The following is a 12631-nucleotide window of genomic DNA, read 5'->3' as shown; positions in this document are numbered from 1 at the left end:
GATCTTGCATTTACTTGTATAGCTTCACTGTTTCCAGCAAGTCCCTAAATGAAGTATGATGCATGAAAGCTTCAATTAGCAAAGAGGCTTTAACCCCTTTCCAGTCTTCTCAGCCATCTATTAATAGTACACAAGAAAATGACTGCTATCATTATTCAGAACATCTTTTTAACTTGCTCTGGCTCAACTGATTGAATAATAAGGGTTAACACTGAATATGTTATTGTCTTTGGAAGGTAAAAATGTGACTAATTTTCTATGATGAGGTAGAAGAGAGTATTTCTATATGTAATAGAAAAACTTTATTATTTTGTGATTGTAAAAAATCACAAGTATTTTGACTTAGACTGCTCCTTCTTGCAGATTAGATGAAACAGATATATTCCTGACAGCATCTATTTTTTGATAGCTTACTGAAAGGACACAGAAAATACTGAAGTACTGAAATATAAGTATCCCAAATCATATTGAAATAAATGGCTTAAAAACTAATAGAAAGGGCTGGTAATAAACCCCTAAAAACTGTTCAAAGGCTCTGTATGAAATTTCCTTTGAATCTGTGTTTCCCAGTATGTCCAGAATACCTTGGTATTAAACCCTAATAATGAATTCCAGCGTAAAATAACTGTGCATAATTTATGTGTCTTTTTAAACACTAGCAAAGTGCAAGAGATCCATATAATAGCAGAGTTTCTGGGATAGATAAAAAATTCTAGAAGAAATTCTACATCCAAAATTTAGCCTCTAGACACACAAAGCTTGAAGAATATCACTGACCAGCAGTACAATAACCCCCCTACCTCATGTTTTCTAGAAGCCTTCACAAGAGTTAAGAATTATGCTTATTCTGAATATTGCAGCCTGGAAAGAAAATTCTGCAATTGAACTGACCTCTTATAAGGGATAAAAGATGTTGAATGCATCATGGATTAAATGGAAACTGCTTTGGATATTGGGTGTGTGTGGGATACATGGGATAAAGCACCCAGTGAAGAGGTACTATTTTCTACTTTCACTGCACAAAATATTCTGTTATGCAGAAATTTCATCCTAACACATTCTTTAGTCTGTTTCCAATTTATATTTAGAGGAAATGTATTTCTTATATGCATCTGCATGACTGAGTTTTATGTAGAACATGACCTGTGCCCGGATACGTTATCTTAACTCGTGTCTGTGCATTTTGGTGGGATGTCAAATTCCTACAAACCACACCTCTTTAAAAGATTGTCAGCTGTTTTCCCATTCATTTTTGAACAGCCTCCCAGGTAAGCGTGATGCTTGCATGAATGATACCCAAGAAATTATTTAGCCATACAGTCTGGTGTAGTTGTGTTGAACTAACTGCACTCATGGACTTACTCAAGCTGAGGATGTGATTGTCTTTGTAACAATACAGCAACTGAACAGCTAGAAGCCAGCAGCCGGAACTTCTTGCTGGAGTGGACAACAATGAGACATTCTTGACGACCGTTCTTCTTGTAAATCTTGGCAGGGTTTGTTGACAGAGTGTGATATGTAGATCTCAGTTAGAAACCATTGCATTACATGTAGCAACCTCACAAAAACCCTCACCTGTTACCACCCTATTCCTTTCCTCACTTAATCTTACCTTTACTGACATGTGTTAGCTTATGTGCTTATTGTACTAGCCTGTATACTTACTGGTTAATACTTTTTTTAACCAGCACATCTAAACTGAGCTATCAATACCACTCTTTGTCCCAAACTTCTGCTACTTTGTGGGAAAAAAAAAAAAAAAAAAAAATCTCGGGCCAAAACTAGCGAGTCAATTCTGTTATTTTTATAAGATTATCACAGGAATGCCAATGAAAATATTCTTAAGTTACAATGGGTGTAACACAGGATTTTCACATTACCCCCTCCCTCTGGGGGAAATCCATAACTTTGTCTACAATGTGAACTCCACTCCTATGGGTCAGGACAGATTTACCCAGTCAGTGTGTTTGTTTCCACTTCCATTTTCATTGGCACAAAACCAAACAACTTAAGGGAAACAGGCAGTGCAGGGCCCCCACCCTGGCTCTGAACATATTTTCTTCTATTGTAGCTGGTTCCCTCAATTTCCCAGATCAATCAAAACTTGCTGGAGTCACTGCTGTGATAAAGTCATTCGCTGTCAGGAGGTAGGATATTTGTGCTAAGCGATCAAGGGCGGCAGAGCTCTTAGTGGCAATGATAACCCAACAGAAATAAATACCTGCTGAATTCCATCATAAAATGGGGCCTGGGGGTGGTATGGAATACACACTGAATTGCTAATGGTCTCTGTATTGTGCTAGCATCCCAGTCTAAGGGAATGAAGAACATCAGCTCTGATCTTTCCAGGGCTGTCAAAACATTTTGGAGATCTGGGATATAACTAATGCTGGTAATGTCAATACTTGGATGACTCTGTTTGAGGGCTGGTTAGGATGCTAGTCTTGAGAAGTCAAGAGGTCAGTTCCCTGAAGTATCCTGTCCAAAATTTCAGCAGCCTGCGTGTGAACAGTACACCGTAAATCGGTGTAAAGTTCCAGTCCATCTGTGTCACTTATGAAAAGGAGTAAGGATCATGGTCTGGCTTATATATATGAGACAATAAATAACAAAATCTCTCGTGATCAATGACAATGTTATACAGTTGTGTCATGAGGAAGTGCAGATCAGTTTCTGCTCTCTTGCTTTTAGTGAAAAGTCTGCTGCTGGCTTTAGTAGTAGCTGGGTACTGCCTGCATTCATGCTAAATGCTTCCTGAGTCAGTAGTTTACTATTCTCACTTCTGCTTTTCTAATCTTAACCTCAGATTTGAAAATTAAGTGTTGCTCTTCCTGACTTTTTTTTTTTTTTTTTACATTATTATCATTACTGACCTCAAGTGTATCCTGAAAGATAATTTTGATTATCATGTTAGAAACAGGATGTACTACCACCTGTTTCTCCCGGATTTACGTGTACTGTTTGAACCTCCAAAACTAATGAGAGCTGCTGTGCTGGCTCCTATGTAAGCTACTCAAGACAGGGCCTCGTGCTCTGCCTCGTGCAGCTGCTTTCCCTTCCCCATTCATGCACTGGGCCACCCCTACTCCAGTAAATGAGACATGCCCAGGGCTGTTCTCTGCCTCAGAGGCCAGCTCATGCCATGTCTGAGATGCATATGGTTATAAAAACATGGGCAACTGTATTCAGACTGTGTGTTGGGAATGGTCCCTGGCCTTTGCCAGGAGGTGTGAAGAGCTGGCTGGGCCGGTCCGAGTGGTGCCAGAGTCACCCTTGTGCTGCAGCTGCACGGGCAGTCGAGTCATGGAGACGGGGGCTGCGCCCACCATCAAGGTGGAGCTATTAATACTTTTCCTAATCAGTTGCAAGCATAAACCATATGGTTTGCAATCCGTTACAATTATGTTTCTCCTTATCAATTATTGTATATATGAAGGGATTCAGAGTTCTTATTAGATACTTGGAAAAATGTCTGTTGGCTTTCTGAATTTTATGTTCCTTGCCTTAATAGTTTTCAGGTCAGAGTTCCGCAGGCTGATGTTTTAATGTAGGAAAAAATATTGTCTTTTATCAGTTTTCAATATGCCACATAATGTCACTAATTAAGTGTTTTGTTTTTGTCTTACGAAAGAGAGAAAATAACCAGTTCCAATTCTACGTGACGAAAAATTTAATTTGTTAATAATCTGGTAAACTAGAAGGGTTAGAGCAACAGAAAACCAGAATAAGAAGTGACTTCACAGGCAACAGTTATGCTTTCATATATGTCTATATATTGTGCTGTGAGGATATTTTTTTTTTTCTATAATTTCATTATTTTTAGGTGCACCAACCAGTTTAGCCATTTAAAGTGTATGCTGCAGGACATACTGCATCAGCAAAGAAGATGCGAGGCAAGCTGATATGACTGACCAGGACATAGTACTCTCTTTGTCTCCTGGCTTGAGTGACCAAAACCCAATTGTTAAATTATTTTGTGAGAGCACAATCTTGTCTTTCATTGAATTCTAAAAGGCTCTGCCAGGGTTATGTGCTATTTCCAGTCAGGAATATGGAGGCTTTAAATTATTGCTGGGTACAGGGAGTGCTATGCAGATGATGCAATGGGAATGATGCAGAATGAAAGTCTGGGCTGAGGTTTTAGTAGTGCTTAAAATACTGTTTCTTACAAATCAGGAAAAAAAAAAAAAGTCACATTTGCAAACTAAGAATAACACAGAGATGAAAGATTCTTCCTAATTACATCTTTATTATACTTATGCCGTGCAAAATGCATTCAATTATGTGTTGCAGCTCTAAGTAAGATAATGTGAAGTTTCACTCTTATGAAATTTAGAAGATTTTTATTTTTGAACTATGTTGGTTATATTACTGATGAGTCTATGCAGGTGTTTTCATGTGCCATCCCATTAGGGATTCTGTATTTTCTATGCCTGTTAGTATAAATAAGCATTTTAGGAAGGTTTTAGATAATTCTTTCACTTGTACTGGGTTTCCTTTTCTAATGACCTACACTACACTGCCAGGTATTTTAGCGACCAACAGTTTAACTGTTCAGCATTTGGAGAAATTTAAAACCCCAGAAGGTGAACCGAAATATATTTCTCCACCCACAAGTTGTCCAGCTTCAGAGCCTGCTGCTGATGCTTTTGTAGAGCTGGAAGTTAATATAACATACTACTAACAAAGGCTGATAAGTTGGGTTTGAACCCTACCAAAAGGAATAATGCTTCTATTTTTAAGTGGGGAGGGAAGGGAATAAGATACTTTAACATGGTAAGATTTTTAGAAAGTTCATGACTGAATTAGAATTAAGACTTGCCTTTCCTGTTTTTTATACAGAAAGTAATTTGGGAATAAATTCAGAGGTTGGAGGGAACTATTTCTGTGAGAGTTTGATATAAAAATCAACCTCTTGCTCGCCCCCAAATTCAATCAGCAACTTGAGAATCTAGAATATGCCCAGTGGGCTGGCAAGGAAAGGAAGGAAGAGTATGGATTGCTGTGTGGACATTAGGCCAAGTGTAAAATGGTTCATGTTAATTATTTAATCACACTGTTACCAGCTTTTCATATGCATCCTCTGTGTCTGAGAGTGGATCTTTCTCCTTTCCCTGTGCTGGTCCAGTTACTACTCCCTTCCTTAAAATAAAAAGAAAGTGATCAAAACTAGAGAGTGTACCACAACCGTTCTCACTGCCAGGGGCCAGCGGTGCCCCCCCTGCTGTTGCCATTGGGCAGTGGGTGGGGAGTCCTGCCCCCCTGCTGCCTTGAGGGGGCTGCAAGGCTGAAGATGGGACTTGTAAAGCTTTGAATACAGGACTCAGAAGCATCATTGTGCAAGAAAGGACTTCAGACAGTTGCTGAATTTTAAGTCTATGCTTAAATCCAGATAATATCTGTGAGATTTTTTTCATTTGCACAAGATTTTTGTGAATTTAAGGTTGGGCACACCGTAGATATGCTGAAGTAGAGAAGGTTCCATATTATCCTTACAAATCAGAGGACATTTACACTTATACACAGTCATATTTCCAATCAGTAGATCTCAGGTCTGTAACGTTGTATGTGCAGGGGCAAGCTTTTATATGCATCAGGATGATAATCTTCTGTTCTATAATATTTCTTACACAGATAATCCTTTTTTGTTGTTTTTGTCCTTTGATTTTGTCCCTTTAAAACAACAACAAAAACCCAAACATTTTGATGTTTAAATAGTTATATTTAGGATTGTTTGATTTGACAATTAATTGCAAGCTAACATTAAATTATATGTCATCAGGGCCAGCATACTTTAGCAAAATAAGGATCTTTTGGGGAGGTCAAACAGCTTCTACAATTCAGAAGATAAAGAAGCGAAGTAAACCTGTTACATGTCTTCATTTGGACTTTCTCAGATGGAACTCTAACACATTGTGGGTTGTGTGAAGAGCAGACAACATGGTTTGGTGTGGAGAGGCTCCAGAAGAGTGCTATGCTTAATGTTTTGCATAAAAATTTGTATAGGTCTTATCTCATAACTGACTTACGAGTCACTGAGCGGAGCCTTACTTTATGTCCAGAGTGAATGATGTGACACCTCTCTGCAATTAATATATTCACATTTTGCACACAAGTATTTCTGGAGGTCCCAGATCCCCTTTACAGCTGAAATTATTTTTTAAAGTGAAGATAAGCTACTGCTGAAGACTTTGCCATGTGATAGCTGTTCTAGGTTTAGTGTTTGTGTCTCATTAGAATAACATGGTTTTGTTTGTTCTGTAGCCATTCCAGCCCACCCACATCTTCGTGGTTTGGCCCTTCCTCTTGCTTGTCTGCAGGTGTGCTCATTGCTGACCTCATTCACTCATCTATTTGGAGTCATAAATACATTTAACCTAATGTTTGGCTATATTTCTGTTATGATATCCTTGAAACAGAAAAAAAAAAATTGCTTGTTACGAAGGAAGACTTTTCCTGCCTAATATTTATTGAGAGATGTATTTTTTTTTTGTGCTGTCGCAGTAGACAATTGTAAGGTTTCACTTCTATTTTGAGCTTTGCCACAAGCTTGCAAGTGCCTACATCAGGTCACCTCCCTATGCTTCTCTCTTACTTCAAAATGACCATCCTTGCAAGTGCTACCTTTTAAAATGTATTTGAAGTGCTTAAGGGTTCTCTGATGTTTACTTGAAAGCAAATTATAATTAATGCTGTACTGCTTTTTTTAGGTCTAAAGTGCTAGGTACTGTAGCTAAGATTTTCTGTGGTTTAGAGTTGGCCTAATTCTGTCAGGAAAGGGAGATTTTATTGTTCATGTGAATAAAACTAGAGTTAACATAAACCATTTTGGTTTGTTTTCTGGTAATTCAATGCCAGAGCTGCCTCGATTTATTTCAAGGTATTTTCATATGAGAGTTGGATGCTCTACAGGGAGAACTAGAGCTTGCTTTCATGCCAAAATGGAATTCAGCATTATTCTGTCTTACTTTCATGAGTGAGCCTTTTAATGGATTTTGTAAAAATACCAGTAGTGTTAATTCAACCCACACAAGCTAGCATTGATATCCTGTGCCACTGCCTACGCTTATGTAGTCATTTACACTTCTGTCAGGTGGAAAATGCTGTACAGAAGGCCAGCTGCATGCTACAGCTGGAAAAAGAAAAACCCAATGCGAGGTTTAACTCAGTGTGAAAACAAACTGGGTAACACATGAATTGCAAGAGCAGACATTTTTCCCTAGAGACCCTGTTTTCTTTTGATCCTAACCTTCACACACTTTAGATCTTAGGGTTGAAATAGGCAGTGTCCCAAGCTGGATTGCTTTTGCTCTTTTAAAAAAATTCTTGGCTAAAGATAATTTTTTGTCCAGCAATTCTCCAAGGTTAGGTAAGAGCAGAAATGAAAGCAGGTAGAGAGGTAGAAGTCAAAACTCATGCCTGAGAAATAAGTGCAGAGTACAATAGGGCAAAGGATGAGGTTTTGGGGGAAAATGATGACAACGAAGAAAAGCAGAGAAGTATGAGGAACTAGAGGAGAATATGAATCTTAGCACAGATTTTGGAGGCAAGGGCTGGAATGTATTAGTCATGTAAGAAGAAATTTAAAAATAAATTAAAATAAAAGAGAAGTACAAAGGTATGGGATGTGGTTATACACAGACTCTTTTCTTTCCAAATCTGTGCTTCTGCTTTGTAGCTCTGGGTCTGACTGTGGCTTCAGCTGCCCACAAATGGCTTGTGGAAGTCACTTTCAAATTGTCTAGCTCAGTGCTTATAGGTGTCTTCATGAGTTCAAGTGGTGGAATTCTGTTCTAGGAACTCTAAAGCAACAAAATCTCTTGATGGGGAAAGTTGGGTCATTAATTTTCTTCTACAGGATAAGGTTTTTGTCTGAGTGCATGTCTGTTTGAATGGTGCAATCTTAATGAGTCATGGTCTGTTTCCCTTAGCCACTTAGCTTTAGGACAGTCTTCAGACAGTTCAGCATCATATAGGGAAGAGCTAGTACAGGGTACTCTCCTCTTCATAGAAGTTAAAAATTATATATGTGAAATAGGCAGGAAACTCATCAAAGAGACAGAATGGGCTCATGGTTAGGAAAATTGGCAACCATGGAATGGGATTCTATCTCTGCCTTTACCAATAAATTCCTATTAAAGACGGCCAAATGACTTTGACCAAAATTTTCCATTGGTCCCTAAGTATTATTTTTTGGATTTTCTTCAGTGGGCCAGATTGGCAGGCTGCTCTCCCAGCTGCAGTTTAAAGTCATTGGTAGTGTGCTTTGGACATATAAAAAGCTGTACAAATAGTAAGTAGTTAAGGAAAATCAGTACTCTCTTTTCTTAGATTGTGAACCCAAAATCCATGGAAAATTGGCCATTTTTGCCCAATATCATAGAATCATAGGAGGGAAAAAGCCATTTCCCCTACAGTCATTTTGCTTTCTGAAGTTAATTAACATATGCGAATCACTTAAGTAACTTGAGTGAAAGCTCTAACATACACCAGTGGAATTTATTAATTTTTCTTTTTAGCATGGTGTTGAAGTGTCTTACTAAATACTTAATTATTCTTTTATTATAGGAAGTATGAATCCTACAGGGAAAAAATAAGTTATAAGGAAATGAAAACCATACTCTTCATGGAGAGAAATGAATTGCCTAGAGAAACTTTCAGTTTAGGAAATGCTGAAATTAAGTGCCTCATTTTGCTATATGGGGAGGGTGATCGTTTTGGTTTGGGAAAGAAGAGAGGGGGGAGAAAAGGTGAAGGTTTTTATTCGTTAAAATATATTTAAAGAGTGAATTTCCTGTGGTCTAGGGTAATAAAAATACTTGACAGGGAGATTCTGTGTATGTGGGGTTCCTGACCAAGAACATCGCACATAAATTTGTTCCCATTAAAATCAATAAAATATCTCAAGTTGCTTGCAGAAATGTTTGTGGTCTGTATTGCAACAAGTATTCAGTATCCACAGTTCAGAACTGATCTGGGCCAATGAAATTGCAAAATATTTGTCACCTTTGGCTGACAGCCTAAGGTTGCCACAGCAATTTTTCTCTTTAATGAGTAAAATAGGTGGTGTTTATAGAAAAATAACCGTCTCATGAGAAGCTGTGCAAAAGGTTCCATTCAAGACCATTCTGTTTATATATAGTTTTGTTGTTTGTTTTCTTTTCTTTTTGCTTACTACCATGGACATTTGCATGAAAACAGGATATTTCTCCTTCAAATTGCAGTCATGGACAGAATAGCTACTATGCCAAAATGGAACCAACCCACTTCAAAAAAGTAAACTATCTTGCTCACCAAATCTGTTTCTTCTGTGTATGTAAAGTTTTGAGCACTTATTTTCCTACCTAAATTTAGGGGCTGTTTTTTTGTGTTAGTTCTGTAAAACCAACAAAACAATATGGATATTATAAAATGAAAATATGTGAAAATACTAAATTAGTAAAAAAAATGTAAATAACATTTATGTTTTAGTGTTTATAGTGATAGACAGCAGGGATAAAAGTATTTTTTGACAAGTACTGATGATGTGGGGGGGTTTTACATAGCTTAGAAACAACGATAAATACTCAAGAGAGAGAAATAGAAGAACTGAGTTCTATTTAACTGATGGTGATCGATAGAATTAATTAAGGCAGGCTTTTCTTGAGAATGTCTGTGCTCTTTCTGATGGACAAATTTGACTTTTCTAGTCTCAGGTTGAATGTAATATTCTACCAGTTTGAGAAATACACTTTTACTGACAAGTGGCGTGTTTTTTTTTCCTGGTTCAGCAATGTTTGATAATGCCCTTAAGATTTATTTTAGGAGTCCGAGGCTGAATGAGTGTACATCAACACACATGTTCCTATATGTATTTACATCACTTAACAGCTTAGTCCCTGGCTTCAGGTGCATCTGGGTGCACAGGGAAATCTCCTGACTGGCCAGATAGCTCCGTGTCATTTATTTCTCTGGCAGGAAAGAGTAGGAGAGTGGGTGTGGTGTGCTGCCAAATCCTCAGGCCCTGTAGCCCTCATCTAGCAATAACGAAGGCAGGAGGGTGAATCACTGACCCTTCCAGCTGGAGGCAGCTCCAGCCAGAGCCACCTCTGCCCACCAAGGGCTCACTTGCCCTGGGCTAGGAGAGCGCAGTGGCTTGTGGCACAGAGTGTGCTTTTCCTGTTCCTCCTCCTTTCAGTCCTGGGTGGTTCTCTGAAAACTGATAACTACCTGTGCAAAATCCACTGGATGAAACCATCATCTTTTTGTACAACTGCAGGATTTCTAAGTAAATATTCCCTCTCTGGTTAATAAATGGAACAGGAGGGTTTCAGGGCAGGTGAATGTAGTCCTCTGATGGTAGAAATTTGCAAAGAAATTACGAGTGGGATGACTCCTGTTTGTAATACACAGATAAGTTTTCTGATGTCCCGAGTGCTGCTACTTCCCAAAGCTATCTGCAAATCTTTCAGTGTTTTTTTCTCATTTGAACAAATAAACATCCCACTGATCTTTTGTAAGGTAACTAGCCTGTACTTGGCTATGAGAGCCCAATTAATTAGTAATCTCTTTACTGAGTTGGGGCCATATGAATTCATGATTAGTGAATAAAAAGTATAAAAACTCTGTAAAATACATCTTGCAAGTCTCCCTGTAGACGTAAACAGCTTTTTTTGCCAAGCCACTTCACAAAGTCAGAGTCCATTTGCTCAGACCAAACAACGTTTGAATGTGGCTGAAGAGTATCAGGACCCAAGCAGTGGAAAAAAACATCAAGGGCACTTCGGAGAAGTTTGTTGCATTTATCCTTATTTTATAGCTGCTCCGTATGTAGTTTACACATCACAACTCTTTGAGTTGCTTTTAGCTTGGGCAACTAATAACGCATGTTCACATTGTCCTGTTTTTTCATACTGTAATACTTGATGCAGGATTGTGGCTTAATGAAATGTTTACAAAGTAATTCAGCATAAGTGTGCCAGTTAGTTTCTTTCGATGTTTGTTGGTGATATTCAGTTCCCACCTCATTTGTTCCGTGCTGCTTTGGCAAACTGTTACAGATTTTAGCAGCAGGCAGTTCATGGTAATTATATTGTATAATACACCAAGTAAATATATGATAAATGAGCAAATGTAAACCAAAGAAGAAACACAACCCTGGGGAGTAACTGGGCCTGAAATTATCATGGATAAGCACAGCAGGTGAGTATGAGGAATAGATCAACAATTTCTTAGAGCCTGACTGCCACAAATATGTCAATGGGTGGTGAGTCAGCATGGGAAGAGTGCAGTAATTTGCTGTTGATTCAGAAGCCAGTTGGTCACTGCTACACTTCTGGGTGATGTGAAGAGCATTTGCCAGAAATGCTGATGGTTAACTTTTGAGAGCTCTGCAGAGCAGCTGCTTCTGCTGCTCCTCGACCCTTCTCTTGTGATGCTGCATTCCAGGGACATTCCACTGGAAACAATGGCATGGCACAGAGCTGCTGGAAAAGCCACCAGTCAGCATCAGACCAGCAGCCAAAAAATGTAAATGATACCAGTCATCTCTTTAGAAGCTGCAGTTTAAGAATTCATTTGCCTTTCTGAATTCAACAATGTTGCTTTTGCTTTGCCTGTGTCAGGTCAATATACATAGCAGGTAAATATTTTGTGCACAAATGAATATTTAGCAGTATAATTTATATTTATTTTGTGTAGGATTTATTATATAAAATATTATTTTGCTGTTCTATTCCTCCAGCATTTTGTCCACTAGAAACTAGGCCTTTTTCTGCCTTTCTTCCTCCCACCTCTGTTCATATTTTTCTGCATAGAAATACATTTAGTTATTGTGTTGATGATTACTTGCCTGTTAAGTTATCTCTCTTCCTGACCTCCAGCCTTCCTCTGTTTTTATTGCCAGCTCATGGATGTTACGACTGTAGGATTGTGCTAACTGACCCCTCTGGAGTTTTCACTTCTCCATGCTTCCCCAGTGACTATCCCAACAGCCAAGCGTGCAAGTGGATCATCCGAGCACCTCATGGATTCATCATCCAGCTAACATTTATTGATTTTGACATTGAAGAAGCTCCGGGCTGCATTTATGATTCATTGACATTAGACAATGGAGAAAGCCCAATGAACCTTTGTGGCATCACTGCCAAAGGATTATCCTATAACTCTACCGGAAATGAAATGATTGTGTCATTCAAAAGTGACTTCAGTATCCAAAAGAAAGGTTTTAATGCCACCTATGTACGAAGTAAGTAAAACCAAAGCATTTCATGTCTCTGAGAGATGTTAGAAGGAGATGTCCTGTGAGGACTAGAATGACACTTCTCAAAGGAAACGCATCCTCCATGAGAAGGGAAAGGATGCGGAGACTGCAGGGTAAAACTAGAGTTCTCTTTTATGTTTTCTTAACTGATTTATTTTTCTTTGGATGAAAATAAATTGTTTTATTCTGGGACATGACATCAAAAGAGTTAGAAAAACTTTTCACATGCGAAGATTTCAGGCCTAACATTGCCTCTCTCTGGAGTTTTATCCTGGGGACTTTGGAAGGAGGGCAAGTGTCTTCCAGGTCAGGGTACCCGCAGAGGGACACAGAAACCTAAAAGAGAGCATGAGAGGGGACTTAGTTGAGCCAGAACCAAGTCCAGCCCAG

The 12631-nt window shown here is 38.6% G+C and overlaps 1 protein-coding gene across 5 annotated transcripts in view; it reads left to right on the top strand.

Annotated features, from left to right (window-relative positions):
* ADGRG6 (adhesion G protein-coupled receptor G6) overlaps positions 1-12631 on the top strand; it is a 111507-nt gene that overhangs the window by 31610 nt on the left and 67266 nt on the right. For all 5 annotated transcript variants that reach the window (XM_082049933.1, XM_082049930.1, XM_082049932.1 and 2 more), the window contains exon 3: positions 11885-12226. In XM_082049933.1, the coding sequence (XP_081906059.1) occupies positions 11885-12226 (342 nt within the window). The remainder of the gene's footprint in view (positions 1-11884; positions 12227-12631) is intronic.

This window comes from Streptopelia decaocto, assembly GCF_964273445.1.
Source record: "Streptopelia decaocto genome assembly, chromosome: 3".
NCBI lineage: Eukaryota > Metazoa > Chordata > Aves > Columbiformes > Columbidae > Streptopelia > Streptopelia decaocto.
Note: the sequence above shows the minus strand (reverse complement) of the source record. Positions and strands in the feature narration are given on the sequence as shown.